We start from the raw sequence: 26552 nt of genomic DNA, 5'->3' as shown, positions 1-26552 counted from the left end.
GGCCTGTGGCTGCTGGCAGGCTGGAGGGATGAGCCAGGCTTTGATGGATGGGAGATGTCTGACCAGCACAGCCAGGTCAGGGCAAGGGCAGGAATAGACCTGTTCTTCCTGGAGTGAAAGGAGAGGTGGAAGTGCAGGGATTGGGGCCCAACACCCCACCCAGGAAGCCTGGCTGGGGAAGCCAAACAATGAGGGGCTAAGGTGCTGACTCATCTAGACTCAGTGCAAGCCTGTGGGGTGGGATCTTCCACTGGTGGCAGGGAATGGGGAGGAAGAAGAGAAGGGAAGGACCTACATTTAACAGCCAGGAGAGAGCTTTGTTCAGAGACCTCCTGAATAGGTCAATGAGGCCAGAGACAGGCAAGGAGGAACAGGCCCTTGGGGCTCCATTTCACAGACAGAAATACTGAGACCCAAAGTGATGGTCATATGGTTATGCTGGTATTGGCAGTTGCTGCTGAAATGCTGAGAGCTAGGTGTTCCCAGACTGGTCTAGGGACTACTAAAGATTAGAATGGGGAGGGCCAAGCACTGGAGGCTAAGGGCCTATGCCTTCTATCCAGGTGGATTTTTGGGATGACTTAGGTCTCAGAGGAAGGTGGAGAAAAGGTATTATCTTGTGTGCTTAATGCCTGCTTCTCTGTGCTCAGCCCTGTGCTTGCCCTTCTCATCTGCATTTATTTTCTAGTTAATTGCTATTATCTCTGCAGAGGGGACAGCTCTGGAAGCAGGTACCTGGTCTGTGTTAGCTCACATTATCTGTCCAGCATGGGGGCCTGTGTCCACAGGGACATGGAGCATGCTCAGTGTAGATGGATACATAGGTGGGGTGGATGGATGAATGATGGATAGATGGATGTGTGGGTAGATAGATAAATGGGTGGATGGATGGATATATGGATAGGGATGGATAAATGAGTGGGTAGATGGATGAATGGATGCAGCAGGAACAGTAAGCAATGAAGAAAAAAGGCATGGTAAAGAAGGCTTTGACTCCGTCTCAGTTCACCTCACATCCTCCTAGTTATGTGGCTTGAACCAGGTTTCCTCTCTGAGCCTGCATCCTCATCTGCAGAGAGCAACAGTAACAGCAATCCTGCAGAGCAGCTGTGAGATAGGACATGGAGAGGGATGGCATGTGGGGGAGGCAGATGATGCCTCCCAAAGCCATGTCCACGTCCTAATCCCAGCAGCTTGTGAATGACTGAATGCAGAAAAAGGAGACATGGAAGATGTGGCTAAGGTGAAGGAGTTGAGATGAAAATATGGATTATTTAGGTGACCCTAGATGCCATTATAGAAGTAAAGGAAGATTCCCCACAGAAGGGAAGAAAGCCATATTCCATGGAAGGCAGAGATTGGAGTGATGCAGCTATGAGCCAAGGAATGTTGGCCACAGGCTCGGAGCCTCTGTGTGTGAGTGTGTGTGTCTGTGTGTCTGTGTGTGTGTGTGTGTGTGTGTGTGGTGGGGGGAGGGGGAGGGTAGGGAACGTGGCCCAGCCCACACCTTGATCTCTGCCCAGTGACGCTGATCTGAGACTTCTGACTTCCAGAATGAGGAGAAAGTAACTTTCCGTTGTTTTAAGCACCGAGTTTGTTGTAACTTGTTCCTGCAGCCCTCGGCATTGATACTGGTATGTGAAGTGTACTGTTGAAGTGTACTGTCTTAGGGTGGAGTCAGGGCTTAGGAGGTGACAGGCATCACTGCCAGCTCCTTTCTGCCACTCACATTCTCAGATCTTGTGTTATTCTGAGAAGACTGAGGCCAAGGTGGGTACCCCCTTTTTGTGCCAACAGGCAGGGAAGGACCCTTCTACCTTGAGCTGGGGTGCTCTTGGCAGAGGAGAGTGTTTGAACCCTGTGTTCCAACTGCCAAGCTCACAAGGCTCCGGAACGTGCCTCCCCACTGCCACTGGGATTACACGGTCACTGACTCCGCACAGTAGAATCCACTCAGCATGCAGCCCTGGCATGCCAAACGCTCTGCCTTGACGACCCTGGCCTGCAGGCCCAGCCCTGCCTCTGGGCCAAGGTGCCTGCCACCCAGCGGGATCATGGCACCATGGGGTGGCTCAGCATGGCCTGTGTTCCTCCTGTTGTCACTGAATTGTCGGGGCTGGCTTCTACTTTCCCATAAACCTTTGCGAAGGGAGCTGGATTTACTAACACCCAACCTTGCTGTGGTGTGCCCCTCTTCCTCCCAGAGCTGGGGTGTCTCCATGCCAGAGCAGGAGGTGCATGCATCTGCTTTTACCAGGATAGCTCTGAAAGCTGGCTTGTGTCTGCCTCCCCAGGCCCTATGGTAAACAGATACAGAACCATAAAACTCACTGGAAGGAATCCATCTTTCTCCAAGATTTTCTTTTGTTGGTTTTGGTTTTCTTGGGCTCTTTGGTTTTGTTCTGTATGTGAAGCTATATGTTGGCAAGTTTGCTCACCACATTTTCTATACATCCATGTAGGAAGTCGCAGAAGTCAAGTCCTCTCAAACACATGCTCAGGGATTGCACAGTCAGAGACACACACTGAATTTGTCTGGAGAACACGGAATCCCCCTCCCCCCACCGACTCCCCATCTCCACTCATTGTTTGTGTACCGTGCATTCAGTTCCCTGTGCACCTCACCAGAAGTCTGTACCAGGTCCTGGCTCTGCACACAGGAGCTTGGATCTCAGCATCCAGCATTTACTGTTGGCTCCTGAGGCCATGCAGCTTTCCCTCCTCTGTCAACGAGCACTGAGCATGGCCTCAACTGACACAGGGAGTGTGTGTGTAGGAAGTGGCTAGGGGTCCTGGTTAGACTTGGCTAGGACCCCACTCACAGAGGGGTACTTTTCCAGGGACTACTTGCACTCACAAGTAAGCCAGTCTGGGCAGAGTACATGAGCACCTGTGACAAAGCTGTAGGGCACTGCTGCTGGAAACATGTAGAGACTTCTAGGGTCATGGAGGGACAGCTGTAACCAAAAGAAGATACAAGGTACTGAAACAGGAAGGTAGCAAAGAATGAATCCACTCTGCTGGCTGGGGTAACCTGAGAGGGCTTCCTGAAGGAGGTGACATCTGTGTCCATCTAGATTCCTACAGAGATGGAAAGGAGGCTACAGGCTATGGACAGTTCTGGAGTCCTGAGATAGACTAGCTAGACAAATGGTAGTTCATGTCTAGAAATAGCTAGTTCTGGCCTGGCAGCCAGGAAAAGGAGAATGTGTGAAAATGCCAAAAGGCAATGGCCATCCTAAGACCCACAGTTGAAGAGGAACTTCTTCTCATCCAGAGTTACCCTCAAAGAGGATACCAGACATAAATGCAGGGAGTTACTACAACACATACTAACCATGGAACAAGCGGCTGTTAATAGATGAAATGCTCCTTCAGAACAAAAGGAAAAAAGAAAAGATGGGCTAAATAGCTGAACAGGCATTTCATGGGAAGGAAGCTTAGTGGCCAATAAATATAGAAAGGACAAATGGAAATGTTGATGACATTCCCCCACTGCTGGGTAAATGCTGTTGAAACCACCCAGGAAAAAATCTGAGAAGTCCCAGACTCAGCAAATCCATTTCCGGACAGATGTTTGCCCTAAAGAACCCACTCATGAGATGCCAGAGGATGGTACAAAGGTGTCCAGCAGCAACGTTCAAAGACACAGATGTATACCAGATGCCAGTCAACAAACATTGTACCAAAGCAGTGAGAATGAATGAATAAAGGAAGGAATGAATAAACAAATGAATTGATGAATGATTGGATAAACAAATGAACGAATGAATGAATGAGTAAATGAACAAAGAGCCCTGCAAGATAATGGGTAAATTCCCAGAACATAATGCAAATTGTCAAAAAAAAAAACAAGTTCCCAAAGGACACCCCCAAAGAGATTTCATTTACACAAAGGGCAATAAAGCAAAAGTAAACAATATATTGTCATGGGAATAAAACATAAGGCAAAACCGTCACAGACATGGGGGACGATTAGCTGGAAATCCCAGAGGAAGATGAGCTGGGATGGACTTGGGGCAGGTGTATGAGGGCAATGGGAGATCAAAGGTGCTGGCTCATTCCCAGTGCTCTGGATAGGCAGAAGATTAGAGGGCATGTATCATGCTGGTAGGTGCTCACGTGCAACTACCAGTACCGGGGCTTGAACTCTGGGTTTGGAAACTATTAGCTTTTTTCCCTCAAGGCTAGGGCTAGAGCCATAGCTCAACTTCCAGCTTTTTTTTTGCTGGTTAATTGGAAATAAGAATCTTATCAACTTTCTTGCCCCAGCTGACTCAGAATCATAATTCTCAGATCTCAGCCTCCTGAGTAGCTAGGATTACAAGCGTGAACCACTGGCACCTGGCTGACTCTCAGATCTTAATCATAACTTTTTGATTATTTTGTGATTCTTCAGTATTTCGCAGACCCAACTTGTATGAAAAGGATGGCTGGGTGGAAGTGGGCCTCTGCTGAGGGGTTGGTTGAGTGGATGGAGATTCTGGGATGGGGAGCAGAGGGGGCACAAGGCTGGAGTGGAAAACTCATGTGGTCTTCCAGGAAGCATTCCAGGGCTCTGTGGCTGTCCCTTGATCACTTAGAGGCCCATCTTAGCTACGGCATTTTTCTGCTGCTCAGGATTCCTCCCAGCTCAGCCTGGCCCTGTCCAAGATGGACCCAAATTGCATGCCCATATACTCTACCAGACTCTGCTGAGTGCTGGCTTTCCTGTTGCTCTTCTGAAGAGCTGTAATAGAGAAATCAGTGCTGTCAGCTGACACAAAGCAGATATCTTACTAACTAAACACTGATGTTTGGGTAGGGAAATGAGGTTATAAAACTGTGCCTTCAGAGGAGCCCATACAGATAGGCTCCAGTGAGATTTGGCCACACCATCAGCAGAGGTCTGTTCACTAACCCACCAGGACAGATCCTGTCCCCTTCCAACATAAAGGCCGAAAGGCTTCACTATTCCAAATACAAAATTCCAAAAACATAAAAGAAAGGAGCGGATGGTATCAAGGAAATTTTTCTCCCAGGAGTGGGTGGGATGCAGCAGCCTTGAACTTGATCATTCTGTCTATTTGGGCCAGGAACACAGCTGAGCTGGGGAAGAGGCAGGGGTGGGAGGAGCTGGTCAGGATAAGGGTCTCTCCAGGTAAGCTGAGCACTGGGATATGGGGTCTTGATCCGTAATAGAGCCACCTTTGGCTGAGTCACTTTGGCCGAATCTTTCAAAAAGTCAACCCCTTAAAGTCATAGGTAAGGATATGGCAAGTGATGGTGTGGGGAAGGGAAGTAGGGAGACCTTGTGAAAAGAGGGGCTTCATTAGACTTCATGAGGAGTCTGCGTGCGAGCAATGAGGTAGTTCTGAATGGACATGGATGGTGGCCAGGACAACTCCTCCCCCAAAGACAACTTCAGCTCGGCCAGCCTGCCAAAGTATTGTGTGGAATTTCCTTCCCTGCACTCTTGTCAAAGCCAGATGGATAATCCCAAATGGTTTAGATAAACCTCTTTCCAGATGGGGCTGCTGCCTGCACGTCCATTAGTGTGCAATTAGGAAAGGTCCCCTCCTCCTTAGCAGTCCCAAGTCTGCTTGGAAGTGGAGCTTCCTTGCTGCAACAGGGAATCGCCCCAAGTGGCATTGGGAAGAGGCAGCCTCTTGGCTGATCAATCTCCCTTGTCCCTGTTTTCCTGGGTACTGACTTCCAAGCTCCATTCTAGCATACCACCTTGTAATTGCTGTTTCTGACAGATAGACAGAGCTGCTGTTTCTGCCTTTCAGATAGACCATGAGATCTCAGTGCAAGACTGCTTGTACCTCAAAGCCAGATGTGACAGGACACACCTGTGATCCCTGTTACTCAGAAGGTAAAATCCCAGTGATCATGGTTCAAGGCCAGCTCAGGCAAAGTCAGCAAGACTTTGTCATAAAAACAAAATACAAATAGGCTGAGTGTGTGGTCAATGGTAGAGCATTTGCCTGGTGTGCTTGAGGCCCAGGGCTCAGTATCAGTACTGAAAAAAATAAATAAATAAAAGAGGGCTGGGAATGTGGCTTAGTGGTAGAGTGCCTGCCTAGCATGCATGAGTTCCATTCCTCAGCACCACAAAAGCAGAAAAAGCCGGAAGTGGTGCTGTGGCTCAAGTGATAGGACACTAGCCTTGAGTATAGAGAGGCTTAGGGACAGAGCCCAGGTCCCAAGTTCAAGCCCTAGGACCGGCAGAAAAAAAAGAAAGAAAAAAAGAAAAAGAAAAAGAAAAAGAGACTGTCTTGGTGGCTTCAAGCTACAGTGCTTGGGACACAAGCTCACTGACATGTGTGATCTACTTTCTCCCTACCTCCAAGGCCAGTCTGCCCTGCCTGTGCCTGGAACTTTACTGTGAGTAAAGGATTCCTTTGGCTGATGATTGCTGTTTTCTTGCTTGCTAGCCAGGCCCATGCACTGGAGCCCTGAGGAGGGTAGTGAGACTTCAAACTCTCTAAGTTCAGTGGGGACACAGGAAGGGCTTATGCTTGGGGGCTGGGGACCAGAGCTCACTAGCATCTGAGAGATCCTGGGGAGCTCTTATGCACTGAGAACTTCTAGTTTCCCCTGTGAGTAGGGGAGAGGATCAATCAGCTTACAGACTGTTCGGAGGGCTGACTATGGCACTACCTGCCTACCAGCCTGAAGAAGGGCCAGCACCAGTGTGTGCACTGTTCTACATACTTTATTAGTTAGCTTCTCATTTCTGTGACAAAGTACTGAGAGAAAGGCTTATTTGGACTCAATTATGAGTTCAGGATCATTGGGTCTTATTGATGTGGGTCTGCGGTGGTCTAGTATATCATGGTAGGAGCAAGAGGTGGAAGTATCTTTACCCTATGGTAGCTAAGCATCCTGACAGTCTCTTCAAGGCCACATCCCCAGGACCCAAGTTCTTTCTATAGGTCTCACCTCCTTAGCAACCTACCACCTCTCAGGTATGCCACAGGCTGGGGACCAATCCTTTCAACATGTGGGACTATAGAGGACACTCCATACCCAAACTATAGCTCCCAATATTTAACTCAGTTCTCTATGCACAGTTCCATAAAGGATGCTCAGGAAAAGTAAACTTATGGAGGTCAATCAGCCAGCTCCAGAATATAAACAGAATATCAGGTATAGACAGGATCTGGATCCTAGCCTCACCTGGCTCTGTCCCTGTCCTGGACATGGAGGATGGGAAATGTCCATGGTGGGAGAAAACCAGAAGGTCAATTCCCAGCCCTGTAGATCTGGCCAGCAGCCCTTCCCCACAGCTGCCTAGCACACCCTCTCCTCCTTTGGAACAGACCATGTCTACACAGCAAGATTTGCACCATTCCTGTTGTTGGCTCCTGTTCCTAGCTGACCACACCAGCATTCTCCAAAGCCCAGAGCTAGGCAGCTCCTCTTCTGTGAGGGGCTGCCATTCGGCAAAGATCAAAGACCAAGCATCTTATCAGACACACTCCTCATTAAACTTTTACAAGCCAGGTTTCATTATAAATGAGCTGTCTGCCCCACACTGCCAAGCACATTGCTGTGCTGGGAATCTGATGTTCTCAGAGCTGGGGGAGATGGTAGCAGAAGTGGCCCTTAAGATCACACTGCCCAGGGTTCAAATCCCTGCAGTACTATTTTACTAGAAATGTGTTATGGTTTGAATCTGAAATGTCCCCTGAAGGCCTGTGTGTTAAAAGACTGGTGCCCAGCTCATGGGGATTATAGAAGTGATCCAATTACCAGGGCTCTGGTGATCATACATTCATTAATGGAAGAATCCATCCATGGAGTCATAATCTGATGGCATGGTAGAAGGTGAGGAAAACCAGGAAGTGAGGCCTTGTTAGAGAAGATAGCTTACTGAGGAAGTGCTCTGGAGAAAGGTGTGTCTCATCCTCTGCCCCTTTTCATGTCTCTCTCTTCTTCCTGTCTGCCATTAGGCAAGATCCTCCACTGATACAAGCTCTTGCTGCTGGGATGCTCTGCCTCACCACAGGCCATAAGGCAAACTTTGGTCTGAAACCTCTGAAATTATGAGCCAAAAGAAACCTTTCTTCCTTTTAAGTCATTGTCTGTTATTTGCCACAGCAATGATGAGTCTAACATGGAATATGTCACTGGAAAGGCAGTCGGTCTCTGGTGCCTCAGTTTCCTGCTTATGCAGGGGCAGTGACAGTGGTGTTTTCCTTGCAAGGACTGATATATGTGACATAAGCAGAGGTGGCAGTGACTGGGGTCTTGCTTTTATTTATTTTTTTATTGTCAGATGTTGGGGTTTGAACTCAAGGCCTGTACACTGTCCTTGAGCTTTTTTGCTCTCTACCACTTTGAGCTACAGTTCCACCTCTAGTCCTTCTGGTGGTTCATTAGAGATAAGAGTCTCATGGACTTTCCTGCTTGGGCTGGCTTCAAACTGTGATCCTCAGATATCAGTCTCCTGTGTAGCTAGGATTATAGGTGTGAGCCACCAACACCCCGTGAAGGTCTTGCTTTTGATTCTCAGAGAGGCTAACCCAAGGAGGGAAAAGGCCCTGGCTGCTATGATCTCTTACGGCCATTCCCTTCACAGTAAGCCAGGGCTCCCTATCTCTGTGTCATTCAGCCCTCCAGGAGGAGGGTGCTGTGCACACAAGGCTTTCTGGGCCACCTTTCTACCTGCTGTCCAGTTGCTCTAAAGAAGTAGGTTGTCAGTAGGTGGCCAGTTTTTAGAAGAGATTGCCCAAAACAGGAGAGCAATGTGAGCAGACTCATATGAGGATGATGGACAAGGCCCATTGTAGGTGGCCCTGGGCCCACCCAGCATCTCAGCTCAGGAAGCAGACAGACACACCCTTTGGAAGTTTCTTTCCACAAGACTCGGAAGAAGAACACCCATGTTTGCCAAGGGAGGAGAAAGTTCTTCAAGAAACACACACAAAGCCAATCCTCTATGACTTGTGAACTGCTATGCTGAGCCAAGACTCCAGAAGAAAATATCTAGATTTCTTTCTATCTAACCAACTGCTCTTGGTAATGAATGTGGACCGAGTCATCCCAGCCCAAGCCAAGGCTGTGAGTCACTGGAGGAGTGTCGATTGATCTCACACTGCACTGCTGCACTCTTTATGAACAGTGACCTTGGAAAAAGGCCATCTTCAAATCTCCCAAGACTAAAGTGTCCATGAGCCAAGTCCACTAACAGCAAAGAAACGACGTTCTTAAGTGAGAGTTCACCAACCCAGGTGCTAAAAATCCCTGTTAGTATATGCTTGTCAGGACCAAGAAGGAACTCGACCACTCTGAACTGCTCTCTTGGGGGGCTCTGGGTAACACAAATTTTGCATACAAGATGATGAGGAATTGAAAGCCCCCATACCCACCAGCTTGTGACCTCTCTTTCCTTAACATATTTGGGCCAGTGTGTTGGCTTTAATGAAGGTGATAGCTACAGCCCAGAGCCATCCCCTACCAGCATCATCCCCCCTCTTGTCTCCTCCATGTGGCCTGGCCTTGGTCATGATGCTGATACAATGGGAACTAAGTATGGCTCAGGATCAAGAGATCTTCAGGCAGCAATTAGCAATGGTCAGATCTAGAATTCAAAGAGGGTGGGAGTGATAGAGGTCAGAGGTCAGGCAGGTGCCTTGAAAAGAGAGGAGGGCATGGTTCTTCCCAGGGCTGAGATGTGGGAGCTATTCCCACAATTTATGCTTCAAACCTTCTGTAAACTGGGACTACAACTAGGTTTGGGTCAACATGGCGGGTCTCTTCTGTGAGTGGGTTAGCAAAAAGCATCAAGTAAATTGTTACAGCCAGGGAAAGGGCTCTATACCAAACTGCTCATCTGACTTCAGGAAGCTGACAAATAGCTGTGAGCTCCTTTCCTGGGGATCTAATAGTCAGAGTGGGCTCTAGTTGTCCCCAAATTCTGGCTTATGGGTGCTACAAATAAGCAGAGTCCCAGGCTTTATCCTAGCTAGAAATAACTGAACTTCTGGGGCCAGGGCCTAGGAACAAGCATCTTCAAAACACTCTGATTGTTGAGATGAGTGGCCAGCTTGGGAACCATTGTACAACAGAGTGCCTCTAATTACTTCCATACTGAAGGCAGCAGAGAGAACTGGTCTTCTTGAATCTGAAAGAGCAGAGCAGACCTCAAAACAACATAGGAGTTGAAGATCAACCCCAGTCTCCTATTGCCTGTGTCTTTACCAAGAGCAAAGACACTGCAACAGTCCCTTTTCCTCTTCTGGAAACTACCAGAGTCCTATGTGGCACCTGGGAAGGGTCACTCTGTGGAGGAGCAGGGTGTGGGTGAGTGTTTAGCAAAAGCCATTCAGCTAGGCATAGTGGCCTGATGCTGAATTCTATGCCCAGTTTGTCCCTGCTCCTCTTCTGCCTGGGGCCACTTAGACATACCTGGCAGGTCTCCTGTATTTCCTGCCTGTCCCCTGCCTATCTCTAATGTCCTATATTTCTTCTGAAAACAGATATGACCACCTTCCTGCTCCTTGTGGGCAACAGGAATATCTAAATTCCTTCATCGGGGAGTAAAAATACCTCTCCCTTCTTCAGTGGTTCCTTTAGAGCCCCATTCTGCATCTTCCCATGCTAGTCATCAGTCTCTGCTCCCAGGAACATGCCATGTCTTGCTTGCACTATATTCCCCTCAGTCTGGAGAGATCCCCATTTTCAAGTCTACAAGTGAGAAGGACAGCAGAAACAATAATAACTGTGAACACAGACAGAAAGCTTCCAGACTATTCCAGAGGCTACACCTACATTATCCCAGTGTAGTTTCAAAATAAATCAGTAAACCGAAAATTATCTCAGCAGATTTGGTTTATTTACAGATGAGAAAACTGAGGTTACTTCATGATGATCAGCTCTCCTCTAGCACATCCATGCTGGGGTCAAGTGCAGGCAGCCTGGCAGAGCCAGGATATCAGCTGACTAAATATTCCTTCAGGGAACAGGGGCAAAAGAGTCCGCCACATGGGTGCTCCATCTTGGAGGGCTTGTTGGTTGAGCAGTGGGTGATAGAAAGAGATGAGGCTAGAGTAGCAAGTGTACTCTTGAGCAAGCCATGAAAAGTAGTCCCGGGACTTCAAGAAGGAGGCAGAGGCTCAGACTGATGACAAGAGATGATACCACATTTGTGTAATTAGGTACATTTGGTACTGGCAAAGAGAAGCAGGCTACCACTAAGACTTGATGGATCGGGGTATTCCACCAGGATCGGATCACATTAATTATAGAAGCCAGAGCCACTGGGGCATTTTTCTCAGGCCATTTTTCTTGGGTGCCCACCTGGGTTAGTGAAGAGGGTAGAAAGGACAAAGGTGAGCCTCCCAAAGTTCATGGCCTGTCCTGAAGTCTTCCTTCTGTAAACTGGGTGGAAACCCATTGTCCTGAGAATAATGTGGAGTTACTATGGGTATACAAGCTCTAGAACTCCTTACTTCTGCCTGTCAGTGGTACATGATAGCTAAGCCCTCTTCAGCTGGGGATAGGATTTGAGTCCCAGAATCTGGTCTCCTCAGCTTCCTCAGACATAAGCATACCCATCTTTATAGGGGTGACATGTAGACATCATTACTTCTTTCTGAGCTATAGATAGCTTCAGCATTTACAAGGCCAAGCTTATCACCCCACCTGATGGAACCATCAGATGAATGGATATGGTACCAGACTCTGGGGCAGACCTGGCCCACTGCAGGCAGACATGAGCAAATTATCCAGCACTTCACTGTAGCCTGTGGGGTAAGAGCTAGACTCAGCTCTGGGGCTTAGTGAACCCAAGAGAGTTGAGTAATGGCCCCTAAGCAGATCTGCATCTTAACTCCTGGGATTTGTGAATGTCACTATCAGTGGCAAAGGGAATTCTGTAGATGTGATTACATTAGGATTGTGAGATATAATGATGATTCTGGATTATCTGGGTGGGTTCTAAAAGCAACCACAGCTGTCTCGATGAGAAAAGCGAAGAGAGAACTAAGTCAGAAGAGGCAGATATGATGTAAGAGCAGGGAACAAGAGAAAGTTGATGTGAGGTCAGGTTAGGGTTGCAAGCCAAGGAATGAAGGAGGTATCCAAATATGAGAAAGCTAGAGGAATGGGTTATCTTCTGGGGCCTTTAGAAGAAACTGGTCCTAGCCGGGCGCTGGTGGCTCATGCCTGTAATCCTAGCTACTCAGGAGGCTGAGATCTGAGGATCGCGGTTCAAAGCCAGCCCGGGCAGGAGAGACCGTGAGACTCCTATCTCCAATAAACCACCAGAAAACCAGAAGTGGCGCTGTAGCTCAAGTGGTAAAGTGCTCGCCTTGAGCTGAAGACCTGAGGGACAGTGCCCAGGCCCAGAGTTCAAGCCCCACGACCGACCAAAAAAAAAAAAGAAGAAGAAGAAACTGGTACTGTCAATTCCTTCCTTTTAGCCCTGTAAGATTTAATTTCAATTTCTGGCCTCCAGATCTCGATGAGAATCCATTTAGATTATTTTAAACCATTTAGCTGGCATTAATTTGTTACAGTAGTCACAGTAACCTAATATGCAGTCTTTCAGGTAACCCATCATGTTAAAGAGCCATGAAGGTCAATGAGTGACAAGTTTCCATGAGCCACTGGCTGCCTCACCAGTCCTGGCTTGCTGCTTGCCATCATCCACCTTCTCCAGCCCCTGGCCAGGAAGGAATCAGGCCCAGGGAAGGCCAAAGCTAGGAAGATCCAGACTAAAGTTCCTTCCCAACCCAGGGAAGGTTGTGGCTGAGGCCACCTTACTCAGTGTTCAGTCTATCTATAGCCAGAAGATCTCAATCCCTGGCCTGTGACAACATCCTATGATGGTACAGTATGCAGATCACAGGCTCCATCCCAAGAATTCCTTCTATGCTGACCTGGGCCAATGCAGCCTGGCCATCTGTGTCTCCAACAGGTTCCCCACAGAAGCTGATGTTAGGGACACAAACAAAGCTTAGGGACACAAACAAACCAGGGATAGTGTCCAACATCATATGCTGCTAGGAAAGGATAAGCTAGACTCACTTGGGACTTAGGATTCACACAGGACTCCCAAGAGAAAGGCCAATGTGCAGCTAAGGGAGTGGGTTCAGGATCATGATGGGATTTCTAACTCCCTCATTCTCTAAGTGGGTGGTCCTCAGAGCTAGTTACTTAACTTACTTGTGCTGCCTCAGTTTCTTCATTGTCACAATGGAGAAGACACAAAATGACTGCCTCTTAGGATGGCAGAGATGATGAAATGCTAAGGATCACATCAACAGGACCCATCCACAGGGCAAAGTTCTTTGAGAAATGGAAGTCCTCAATTTGAGGATCTCTTAACAGCAACCCTAGGAGTACAGAGAAGTTAGCTGGGACATGCACTCTCAGACGGACACACGTGTGGGGACTCCTTCAGCAAACATAAAACTTGCAGCATGTCTCCCACCATGTGTCCCAGAGATGGGAATACTTCATGGAAGGCTTGCCATGCCCAGGATCTATGCCACCCAGGCAGCCAAATATTTCTGAGGAGCCCAAAGTGAGAGCATCAACCCTCTCCCAAGATGGGACCAAATTCCCATAATGATCTTAGGAGTCTCAGATGCTACTTTAAAAAATATTCTATTATCTTTAAGTGCTTGTATAAAGGAGTTGCCATTTAACCAAGCAGTTTATGAGTACAATGCATCTTAATCAGTGTCAACCCTTGCTATGTTTTCAGTTGATCCAATTAGATCCAAAGCCATGCACCTTTCCAGAGATTGCTCAGGTCTCAGCAACCTGCAGTTGGCGATGCCTCACAGGCAAGCAGAGAAAATGAAGCAAAAAAGAAATGAAAATGACCCCATCACTCACAGAGGAGCCCACAGATGCTGCATACATTCCAGTCAAGTAAGGACCTGGCATACGCATGGAAATACAATGGAAAGGTTCCAACATGTCATAAAGATTCAGAAGATTACTTGAAAGGATACCCAGTGGGCAAATCTGGGACAACACAATAAACAGTGACCAAAATAAAGCATAAGACAGAATAACATGAATATCCACAAATCAAATAGATACACCACATGAGAAGGGACACTTCCTCCTTAAAATAAAATTCCAATCAATGCATATGGAGTGAATAATGGAAATAGAAATTTGTGACTGGAAAACACAACTGTAGTCTCTATAAAGAATCATGAATGGATGTTTAAGTTAGTGGGTAAAAATGAGACAAGAAGCAAGACTTTTACATATTCTCTAAGTGTCTCCCTGCCAGATATTTATCAGTTACAAAGGAACAGTTTAAGTAGAGAATCCCAGCAGACATCACCTCCAGAAACGAATCAACTTTTCCCATGATGAGCTGTGTTGTATCCTGATAGATACAACTCACAAGAAAACACACAACATCGCTTCTATGGTACAATACCCCTCCATGAGTAATCTGAATGAAATTATGAAGCAACCTTAGACAAACCGAACAGAGAGGTGCATTGTACAGTAACTGGCCAGTACTCTCCTAATGTGTCAAGATCATGAAGTACAAAGGAGATTGAGGAGCTATCCCTGCCAAAGATGACTATGGACATTCCACAATCAGATGCCCATTCCACATCAGATGCTGGGGATCGGGATCCTGAACTGAAGAAATGAAGACATTACCCCATAGCTAACCATACTTGGTTCACAGCCTCATTTCAGTGTTGGATTATATACAGTGTTAGCTAGCATTCAAAGAGCTGAGGAGAGAATACAGAATCTTTTATGATTTTTGCAATTGCTTTTGCATGTCTGAACTTACTACAAAGTAAAAAAAAACATTAAAAAGCAATGGTTTTGTTTTGGGGTTTGAATAAAAGCTTCAGGTTGGCTATCTTGGGCAGGCACTAAGTTTCCTGAAACAGGTGTCAGCTCCGGCTTGGCTGGAGGACTTCCGGGCACGTTGCTCTGAGCGCTCAGCAAATGCTATTGATCTTATTCCAGCAGGAGATAAAGCAGCAGAGGACTGGTCTCCTGCAGGGCTGCCTGGCAAGGGCTCTCTGCTCAGCAAGCTCTGATTGTGCACCTATTAGTATATGTTGCTATAGACACAGGATCCCAAGGAGAGCACAGAGCCTGCTGGGAGAAGCTGTGAAAACAGCTCATTCTGGGGTGACAGTGTGGGAGATCCAAGTGCCCCTAGGAGGAAGTGACTCCTGAGCTGAGCCTAGGTGGTTAGATAGAGGGGACACGTTAGAAGGCTGGGCAGGCAGCAGGAGCAAGATGTAGAGACAGGTGACAGATGGCAACATGGTGTAGACAGGTGAGGTGGCTGGAGGAGTGTGACAGAAGCCTGGGGGCCATTTGGATCCTGGTAGAAACTCTCTTCCAGGGAGTGGTGGGGAGTAACTGAGAAGTTGGGTGTGAAGAGGAGGCTGAGTCCTCTCTTCTGGAATGAGGGGGGATTGGGTAGCAAGGGGCTAAACTTCAAGTCATAAAGACCTAGAGAAATGACATCAGTGAGGGACATGGAGGCTGCAAGTGGGAATGGAGTGGGCAGAGCTGGGCCTACTGAGTCAGTGCTGGTGAACACAGCCCTTCTCCCTGGAGAAGGAAGAGGCCTAAAGCCACTTAGAGTAGGGAGTTTGTACAATGTATGGACACTTGAGACAGTTAACAAGGGGACTCGGAATTATCATGCTGAGCAGGGTGTGCCTGTGAACACATCCCTGACAGGAGCTTAAGGGCCTGGAGGGGCTCTTGCCTCATAGATGGGGGAAGATCCTTCAATCACATATAGATAGATGCACAAAGACGCCCCTAGAGCTGTGGACATGGCTATGGGTGAGCCAAGTGCCCTTCAAAGAAAGAGCTTGAGTGTGGTGAGGGTGCACGTGTGATGTGTTTCCACACTCACACTCACAGATGGCAAAGGTGCAAGCCCCCACAAAACAACATAGATCAAGAACTCCAAAAAGAAGAGCCAAGATAGAAGTGGGCCTCCCTAGGGGGTGGGGGAGGGGGGCTGCAGGCCAGGAGTGGCGAGGCAGAGGGCAGAACTTACCCATGCACACTGTGGACAGAGTGAGGCTCGTAATGGTACCTTCCCTCCTGGTGTCGCATCTCAATCGGCAGGGGCGCGTGGAACGGTGGCAAGAGGTGCTGCGGCACTGAGGAGGGGGAGAGAGAAAAAGGACTTCAAAAACTTTTCCCCTCCCTCAAAAAGCAATTTTCAAAGGGCTTTAAGCTCAATGAATTCCTGAGCAAGAGTAGCCAGGACAAGGGCTCGGTGGTGCCTGGTGCTATCACACACCCACGAAGGAGGATGAATAAATAATCAAAGTCAGCCAGAGAATCCTACATCTTCCACATAAAAGATCCCCAACTGCGTTCTTGACAAAGACAAGCAGCTCTGCGCTCTTTGAACTCGGGGAGATTACAGGCAAGCCCATGGAACTGGCCTCCACCGCAAATCAGAGATGACAGCACCCACAGGCTCCCACTCTGCCAGTGTCTACGCTCCCTGGCCCGGTGGCTGTGTGTGTGGCTTTGGCAGCACCAGGTGACAGCCTCAGATGCTGCCAGGCACACCGGCTGGAGATATTTACCTAGGACCATCTGTGAAGACAGGGCCTGCTCCCATGGGGCAGCCACAGCCCACCAGGCTGCTTCCCCTGTCTCGTAGGCAGTGTAAAGTGAACAGCTATGTGGACCAGTTAATTCTCCACTCTTAATATTAATTATCAGCCCAGGCCCACTGGCAACGCCTCCAGGACTGAAAACGCCAACACGTGCGTGTCAGTTCCCAGAGCTGAGTCAGCCTCTGTCTGTACTTGGCCTGCACTCAACAAATCATCATATAATTGTAGGATGCTCTTTGCTTATTGGGAAAAAAAATGCTTGGGTACCCTGGAGGCAAACGTAATTACAGGCTTTAGGAAAACAGAGCTCTTTAAAAAGTAGTTAGACTGGGGAAAGGGCTAAGAAGTGGAGATTTCTCAGCCACCTCTCCCTCAGTCTGAAGGCCACTGACCAGAGGAGGCAGGGTTGTGTCTGGATTTCTGAATAATTCAATAGGTATTGAGTCTGGATTTCTGAATAATTCACAGGTAGGTTGATGACTAGGCACATTGTAACAGAGGTGTAAAATTAAGGCTCCCATTCTGTGCAAACAGATTGCAGCACCATCCTAGGGGTTAAGTAAGCACTAGGAATTAAGTACTAGGAGTTAAGTAAGTACTACTAGAAATTCTCTTTTCATATTATTTTGTATTCATAACACAATATTGCCCATTTCCAGTCCCTCTTAAGGGGAGCAAGATCACATACATTCACACAGGGCAGCAGCCAACCATAATCCATTCATACCACCTGCAACTTTGTCCCCACCCCTTCCCTTGCTCCAGACAACTGCCATTCTGCTGCCTGACTGTGAATTTGACTCTACTGGATATCTCCTATCAGAGGAATAATATGGGATTTGTACTATTGTGTCTGGTTGATTTCACTCCACTGAATGTCCTCAAGGCTCATCTGAGTCACAATTTCCTTCCTTTTCAAGGCTGAATATTATTCCAATATCTTGTCCATTTGTCATCAGATACCTGAGTAGAAAACTAAAAATTCTTCATGGGAGAAACCTTTTCTCTTGGAAATTTAACTTTAAAATTTAACAGCCAGGTCTATTTTCATAATTCCATAATTCTGGCACATTCCATGGAAGACTGAGAAAAAAGAAAGCACATATCTTTTTGATAAAAATCAACCTGCTAGACTCAAAGAGAACATGACAGTAGATGTGTAGCCCAATCTTGGAGGCCAGTTCTCAATTCTGGAGCTGCCACCTCTGAATACCCATTTTCCCCTGAGGCCTCAGTCCTGAACAGGTGATCCTGGGTGTGTGGCCACGCACAAAGCTGTGACCTATGACCAAGTGCACCAGAGGCTGGTAGCCTTTGGGAGTCAGAGAGGCTTGCCAGTTGCCTGCCTTTGGACAATTTTTGGTAGCCTAGTCTGCAGAGACAGGAATCTGCATAGGGGCTATTCTGGCAATCACAATTCATAGTAACTCATGGAGCTCCAAGTCCACCATCAGACTATGAATTCACTTGCTGTAGGGCAGGGAATACAAGTTGCTCCCAAGGAGACAATCCCAGGGAATGGACTGCACTTGCATAACCAAGGAGGATCCCCCATTCCAGGCAAGGAGCAGAAAAACCAGCTCTCATCTTTCAATGGTTATAGGAAATGCCCTTTTTCCAGTTCTGAGCAAAACCAGAGCTGTACACATGCTAGGCAAGTACTGTACCTCTGAGCCACATCTCTAGATCAGGAAAGTGCCTTTAAAAAACAAAACAAGCTGTAATCCTAACTACACAGACAAGACTGAGATTTTAGGATTGGGGTCTGAAGCCAACCCAGTTTGGAATGTTTGTGAAACTCTTTGCCAATTAGCCACCAAAAAGCCAGAAGTGGAGCTATGGCACAAGTGGTGTTAGCCTTGCGGACAAAGCTAAGGGACAGTCCCCTGAGTGCAAACCCCCATATTAGCACAACACAACAAAACAAACAAAACAAGAGAATTTGTCCAGGAAGACCTAACGACAATATTGAGAACAAAACAGAAATGGCTCATAGTCATGTACAGCATCTGTGATTGTTTCTCTGAGCAGCCAACACAGATGCATCTGTGTCTACTTCCCAGGTGCCAAAATGCAGGTGAAAGAGGAATCCAAGGTTATGCCTCAAATCACAGGGCTGAAAAATGGCAAAGCCAGAAAGACAATCAAGTTCAACAAACAGATGCTTGTGGGCTATTCCTTCCACCCAGCCCACAGCAGAAGCTCTGGGGTGTCACTGGAATCTCAAAGTCCTCCTGCCCTAACCTGCCCTACTGTGTACTGTAGCTCAATGCATACACAGCAGCCGTCCCTGTTCTTGGTGCTCCACACACAGTTCTCTCTCCAGTCCCAGGAAACTTTACGTGGTCTTCCTGTAGGCTGTCCTTAGCACTGCCAAGTCTCTACTCTCCCTACACTTGATCCTGTAGAAGCCAAAGATGGTGGGTGTTGTATGTATGTGTATGCTGATGGTTGTGTGCACTGGGAAAGGGGCCTGCCTGGAGCTTCTAGGGAAAGATGTGAGGAAACTTCTTGAAATGGCACACAAGGAGGGTCTAGTGTTGTGTTGTGGGACAGGGCACATGTCAACCAGAAGTCCCAGACTGGCTGTGCCACTCATGTGTTCTGGGACTCTGTGTGATTAGGTCCCTTCCGTATGAAAGGGATGAGAGAGCACTGGCTTTGGCCAGTGACACCATGAAGCTTACTGGGGATCTCTGAGGAGGATTTGGAGGGTTCTGAGGCAGCTTCTGGCTCATGTCTATGCCCTCATATGGATATCTCACTGACTCATGGGTCTGCTACACTCCCCGTCTCCAGTCATTTGAACCCAGCACCCAACACACTCACACAAACACAGACTCACAAACCTCACACACACTCTATGTGTATACTCACTCACACTTACACATCCTTCTTAACACAATCACACACCCAACACATACTTGTGTGCATATTGTACACCTGTGCGCTCACACATCCTCACACCCATACAGTGCATTCAGTCCCACACCCTCACATAAGCATACTCACAACGCATACACTTAAGCTCACACACACTCACATTCATATACCCTCAATGTACATATTCATATACCTCATTCACACACTCACATTTATATTTCCACACTCTGCACACTCATGTGCACACTTTCACAGACTTACCTGCGTATGTGCATTCAGCTTCCCACACACCTTCATGTGCATACACACCAATACACTCACCATCACATGCACACAAGCTCACACACATGCATTTACACTCATATACTCAAGTCACACCCACACACAAATACACACCCTCATTGCAATACTGACACACACATGTATATACACCACGCACACTCCAAACATACCCTCACGTGCACACTAACCCAAACTCATACCCTATTTTTTTTTATTGTGAAAATACTGTACAGAGCGGTTACAATTACATGAGCAATATAATGAGTACATTTTTATCAAGCATTGTAGCCTCCTCCTTTGTTTCCCCTTCCCATCCCTTCCCATCCTCCCCCTGCCCCCACTCATACCCTATTATACACTCACACATCCTCAAGTCCATGCAGACTTATGATGCACTCCCACATGCATGCACATACTCCTACTCACGTACATTCATGTGCACATACACCCTTATGCACACACACCTACATTCACTTCCATATGCATGCACATAGACTTGAATCCATGCACATGTACTTGACTCCACATTCCCTGTACACATGCACTCACAAAACACAGACACATTCTCACATGCACACAAGCTCACACACATTTACACACATGCACTTTTATCCCCACACATCCTTACGCAAATATGCATCCTCATGGGAACATAGCCTTATACCACAGGCTCACGTACACATTCAGACAGGTACATACATAACACTCACCCTCATATGCCAACTCACACAGTCACATACACACTCGGACTCATACACACACCCTTTAGTACACTCAGACTCTTAAGCCCTCATGTGCATACATTCATATACACTCACAGGCTCCCATTCACATATATACCCATACACAGCTTACACCATCATGTGTGCACACACAGACTTATACAGGTAAATACATACATACACATCCTCACACACACACACTTGAGCACACACTTGCACACTCATACACAGTCTCCAACACCAGTCCTTAGAGACAGCTTTTCACAGGAGGTAATCTGAGAAACAAAGACTGACCCTGGCTCATCTGCAGTCTGGCAATACCTGGCCCCAGCATGGGTTATCCCCTTCTGCCCCTGATAAAAGCTTCCAGAAGCAACTACTTGGCTCAGAATCCTTGGCCAGGCTGAGGAGGGAGAAATTCTATTTTCCAACACTGAGAGAAATCAGAGCAGCAGAGAAACATGAAGACATCAGACAGAACAGAGGGGCCTCCAGCAACTGAAATATTCAATCAGCCTTCCACATGTTGTTTTCATTGTGGACTTAAAAAAAAGAGGCCTCAAACTCAATCATGTCCTTCCGGCAGAAGGGGAAACACACACACACACACACACACACACACACACACACGCATGCAATGCAGGCACGCACCCATGCACACACACACCATATGCCATTTCAAAGAAACAGCTTTCTTTTTAAGTTTCTGGGGGAAAACTGTAAGTTGAGAATTTTCAGTGGATCCCCCACATACCAAGAAAAAAAATGCACATTTGTTTTTGATCCCATATGGAAAGACGCTGAGATGCCGAGGAAGGAGTGACAGGCATCTGTCACTAAGACCCCAGGATTTTTCTGTGATAACTCAAATGCCAAATGTTCTCTGGCTGGTGGTGCCCAGTGCAGGGACATGGTATGGCAGTGTGCTGGGGAAATGGTCTTGCAGTGTGGGAGCAAGATATTGAAAGAGGCCGGCGAGATCCCAACACTGGAATGAGGCTTCAACTTGAGTTAAAGCCTCATTAATAACCAGTCCAATGAATGACTCAGGATACGATGGGGTGGGGGTCGGCAGAGACTTCAGACAAAGAACGGAGAGAACTGGGTCATAAGAACATGACTGGGCAGCTGCGGCAGCCGCCAGGGGAATTCTCCTTGGATGAAGTCATGTGTTGCTACAACACAGAGGCTCAGCTCAGAGAGAGGGGCCCAGAGGCTGGAGGGGGAGCTGGTGAAGTAAATACAACCACCCAGGGGAGCCTGGATAGGATAGAGACACCCAGATCTCCAGGCTGTCTGCTCCTCCAGAGATAGCAGGCTCCAGTTCTTCCAGTTCCTCCTTTATCCAGAACAAAATTAGCTTGGAACATGTGACTGATGTAGGGCAAGAGAAGCAGGTTTCAGGAACTGACCTAGGGACTGTCCCTAAGTAGGAGTAGGTGGTTCCAGAAAGAGGCCAGGCCTTTGTACCATTCCAGTCTGTTATGATGAGGTAAAAACATATAGTATAGCCTAGAAGGTCCAGAAAGGAGACCAGGCCAGGGTCACTGGCTTCCCATCCTAAGGTCACCATGAAGGAAGGGGAGGAGGTGGCTGCATCCATGATGAAAAATATAAGCCTTTGTTTCTGAATACTGAGCCATGATTGTAGCTACTAGTGATGATCAGAGCTACCACCCACAGCTCCAAGTGGATGTACTCCAGATACTCTGGGTCTGAATCCCAGAGACAGTGGTGAACCCACAGAGAGGGAGCAGCTCCTGATCCAGGTCCCCATGCCCTATCCACCTGCTATTTTCAAGTGATCTCCGTGTCCATGCATGCCTTCTCAGGATCCAGGCCAGGAGCCCACACCTTGTGGAGGACACTTGTTGCCATTCATCTACCAAGTACACAGCATGCTCTGCTGTGAACACTCTGGTTGGTAGACATGCTAAGACTTGGGGGAAATGGTAAATGGACCATGGAAATATTTGTATGTGTGTGTGTGCGTGTGCCAGACCTGGGGCTTGAATTCAGGACTTAGGCACTGCCCCTGAGCTTTTGAGCTCAAGGATAGTGCCCTACCACTTGAGCCACAATGTTGCTTTTTGCTTATTAATTGGAGATAAGAGTCTCATGGACTTTCTTGCCCAGCATGGCTTCAAACTGTGAGCCTCAAATCTCAGCCTCCTTAGTAGTTAAGATTTCAGGTGTTGAGCCACTGGTGCCTGGCAAGGAGTGGATTCTTTTTTTTTTTTTATTACATTAGCACAATTTTAATGACATTGAAAGCATCAATATTGTTACCAGAGATTTTAGAGTGGGATAGGAGGAGTAATGGTGAAAATACAGAATATTGTAGGGCAGTAAGCATATTTTTTGTGGAAGATATGCATCATTGTGTATACCCTTTTTTATTTTTCTTTTTTTTATTATTTTATTTTATTTGTGAAGATACTGTACAGAGGGGTTACAATTACATGGGCAGGATAATGCGTACATTCCTTACCAAGCATTGCAGCCTCCTCCTTTTGTTTACCCTTCACATCCCTTCCCAGCCTCCCCCCTCCCCCCCAATCCCAATCCTTCTCCTTCCCCCCCTTCCCCCCCCCCACCGACATTGTAAAGCTCGTTTTGGACATGACAACTTGTACTTCTCATTGTTGCAACAGGTCCACCTGTATCTTTAAACAACTGGTTTTTCCCCATCTCCTCCTCAAGTTATACTGACATCAAATATAGTGAAAGCAGGGGAGGAATGGATTCTTGACTCCACTTTCTTCCCACTCTGGAAGGCTCTGGGTGGACTTAGTATTTATAATTTGTCACACTCTTTTGAGTTAGATTTCCTTGTGTCTCAAGTAGAATTCAGTGCAGTTGTTTCACTGTTTTTCTTCAAAACAGACAGCCTTTGGCAAAGACATAGGAAGGGCTTCTCACTCACATGAAGGTGGCTTTCTGGGTGGTTTTCATCCCACGGGAAGGATGACACAACTGAGTTATGACAAAAAAGGTACTAGTGTGAAGAGTAGGAAAAACAGCAAAAGTGGACTATAAGCTAGCCATGATATTTCTCACAAGTCCTTGAGTGGCAGTTCAGCCAAATGACAGTTCTATGGCAAACTAGCTTCCTCTCCTGCCTTGTCAAAAGAACTTGGGGGTAGAAACAGGAAGGGTGTAAGCAGTGAATCCAGACAGGCCTAAGATCAAACCTCGGATGTGTCAACTGCTAGCAAGTAACCAGGGCTCCAAGCTTTGATTTCTTCATGTAAGACAGGAAGGTCATCAGTCTGGCTGCTCTGAAGAGCATTTGTCCTGTCCATACACTAGGAACTCAATAAGAGGTGACTAGATTCCCAGATCTAGAGGCTGATCCCCTGATCTCAGAGGCTATAAACTTCTGTGATGATGTTCATGAAAACTCTAGAGCTATGGTAAAAAAAAAAAATTCCCTCAGTCTTCCATGTAAAAGATGCTAAGATGCACTAAACAGTAATTCAAAGTGCACTCACCATCAGTTTTTACTTCATGCGAACTTTCTGTCCCCAACTTGCTGTGTTACACAGGGAAGGCAGTAGAAATAACTGGAGTTTGCAGGATGGGCTTTTTTTTTTTTTTTTTGTCGGTCAGGAGGCTTGAACTCTGGGCCTGGGCACTTCAAAGGTATCAAGCATCCATGCTTTTCATGCTACAAAGATGGAGCTATTTTCCAAGGCTGGGAGGTCACAGGAGGCCCCTACCTCTGGCTTGCACAATCTTGGTCCATGACTCAGATGAATGAGTGTTCTCCAATGACAACAGGTCATTGGTTCATACCTTCAGAGCCAAGAGGGCTCTGAAAGGGGTCAGAGTCCAGGGAAGTCTCATTTCCCAGGGCTGGACAAGCTCATCTTTCAGACTTGCATGCATATGGCATTTAGTCTCAATAATCAACTTCTAGAGGCTACTCCTGGTGCCCAGCCACATCCCCACAGGAAGTATTTAATAAGAATAATAATATCCTGAATGGCCACTCACAGCATGCAATTAAAAGGTGCTTCTGTCTCACTTAGGGGGTAGGGAGAGTGGGGGAGGATGAAAATAAGGAAATTCCAACACCACAGCTTGTGGCTGGAGGCCCCAGCTGCTGGGCAGTAGAATCTGCTCCCTGTGCACAGTCTGGCAGGACTACGCACATGCCCACGCTGGTGTAGGCATTATTAACAAACTACCTGCTGAAATAGAGAGCTCCAGCCTGCCAGAGCCAGCACATGCCAGGACACTGAGTGAGCAGTGTCCTGGGCCTGGGCTGTTCCAGGGATCAAGGCTGGGAGGGCAGAGGCATAGAAAAGTACATACTCAGCCAGGCACTGGTGGCACACACCTGTAATCCTAGCTATTCAGGAGGCTGAGATCTGAGGATCATGGTTTGAAGCCAGCCTGGACAGTAAAGCCAGTAAGACTCTTATCTTCAACTAACTACCAAAAAAGTCAGAAGTAGAGCTGTGGTTTGAGTGGTAGAGTGCTTGCCTGGAGCACAAAATCTCAGAGACAGCACACAGGCCCAGAGTTCAAGCCCCAAGACCAATATAACAATAACAGCAACAACAGAGAGAGAGAGAGAGAGAGAGAGAGAGAGAGAGAGAGCACATTCCGAGAGAGAGCGTGCACATTCAAGTGTGCTCCAGCAAATGTCTTAGGAGAGGCTGGCTAAGAGCTATGTGACCCTCACTGAAGAGCCTCGGCAGGTGTGGAATCTGTCCCTTTAGGAACCGTCCACACACAGAAGCAGATTGGAGACTGGCCAGGTACTGGGTGATGATAGGTAGAACTGAAGTTGGTGCTACAGGCACTGTGGCTTTGTTGCTGCTTCAGTGAATCCTTCTGGGCCTCAGTTTCCTTATCTGCAAAGGGAGGGTAGCAACTGGACTCACTTCAGAAGGAGACTGAGAGGTGTCAGGTACACAGGAAGGCCCTGAGAGTACCAGCGTGACCATCTCCACTGATTGCTCTGCTGGGCTTCTTTCCAGTAGGGGTGGGAGACAGGAGGGCTCCATAGGAATCCTGGGAGATCACTGCCATCATAGCAAATGGCACGGGCTACCCACCTATCCTAGTAGGCAAGTATGATATCGGGGCAGAGGATCTTAAAGCAAAAAGAAACTATTAGGTACAATCAAACCTGTTTGATGGGCAGGTGAATAATGTTGTAGAGGAAAAGGTCCCTTAAAGCACGCTTCAAGTGTTCAACAGTCATGTTCAGCACATAGTTTGCACACTGAATAGCTGAGATCTAACCAGTCACTACCCTTGGCTTTGTGCTGTTCAAGGAGCTCTAGTCCAGCTGAATCAAAATCCTATCCACACTTAAAATACAATGGTAAGAATTCTCCCCAAATCTCAGGCCTTCTTCACCTCTGAATCTTGGTTTACTAACTTCTACTTGATCATTTAATTAACTGATTAACAATTGGTTAGTATTTCTTCTCCTCCTTCCTATTTTCCCTTCATTTAACTCACAAGGTCTTCCAGGCTCATGGGAGGATGAGCTAGTACAGCTGTAGCCCTTTATCCAACCCTTGCCCACCTTTGACAGCATCAGAGTCTAGAGCTGGCCAGCAGAGCCTCCCTCCCTCCTGCCCTGGATCACTGTCCACGGCCTTCCCGCTAAGCTTGGGGTGATCACAGTAAGGCAGTGGGTGTATGGACTCCTGAGACCTCCTGATGAATAAGAGGGCCCCCAGAAAGCAAAGCCATGAAGAGGGTTATGAGAGAGGGCAGCAGGGTTGCAAAGAAACATCAGCCGCTCCATGGTATCACCCCCAACATCCACTTCATTATCGGCCCCATTAACTGAGCAAAGCTTCTAGCACATGCCATTCTGTAACACCTCCCATGTTCCAGCTCACCAGCTCCCATCACTGCTAACAGAAACAGTGACTCCCTTGAGCAGGGTCAATGGGCATCCACCAGCAAGCCTGGAGGCCAGTCCACAGATCCCTGGGGAAGGCCTACTTCCCCTATCATTCTGGAAAAGAAACTAAGATGCAGAAAATACAGAGTTATGGTCCAACCCACCAGCCAGAGCTGCACCCAGAATCTTGCATCCTAGAAT

The 26552-nt window shown here is 47.4% G+C and overlaps 1 protein-coding gene across 1 annotated transcript in view; it reads right to left on the bottom strand.

Annotated features, from left to right (window-relative positions):
• The window catches only part of Gli2 (GLI family zinc finger 2), a 174049-nt gene that overhangs the window by 38289 nt on the left and 109208 nt on the right, over nucleotides 1-26552 (bottom strand). Inside the window, exon 2 of the mRNA XM_013020687.1 lies at nucleotides 16013-16118. Within this exon, the coding sequence (XP_012876141.1) occupies nucleotides 16013-16118 (106 nt within the window). The remainder of the gene's footprint in view (nucleotides 1-16012; nucleotides 16119-26552) is intronic.

Source organism: Dipodomys ordii, unplaced genomic scaffold, assembly GCF_000151885.1.
Source record: "Dipodomys ordii isolate 6190 unplaced genomic scaffold, Dord_2.0 Scaffold52, whole genome shotgun sequence".
Classification (NCBI taxonomy): domain Eukaryota; kingdom Metazoa; phylum Chordata; class Mammalia; order Rodentia; family Heteromyidae; genus Dipodomys; species Dipodomys ordii.
Note: the sequence above shows the minus strand (reverse complement) of the source record. Positions and strands in the feature narration are given on the sequence as shown.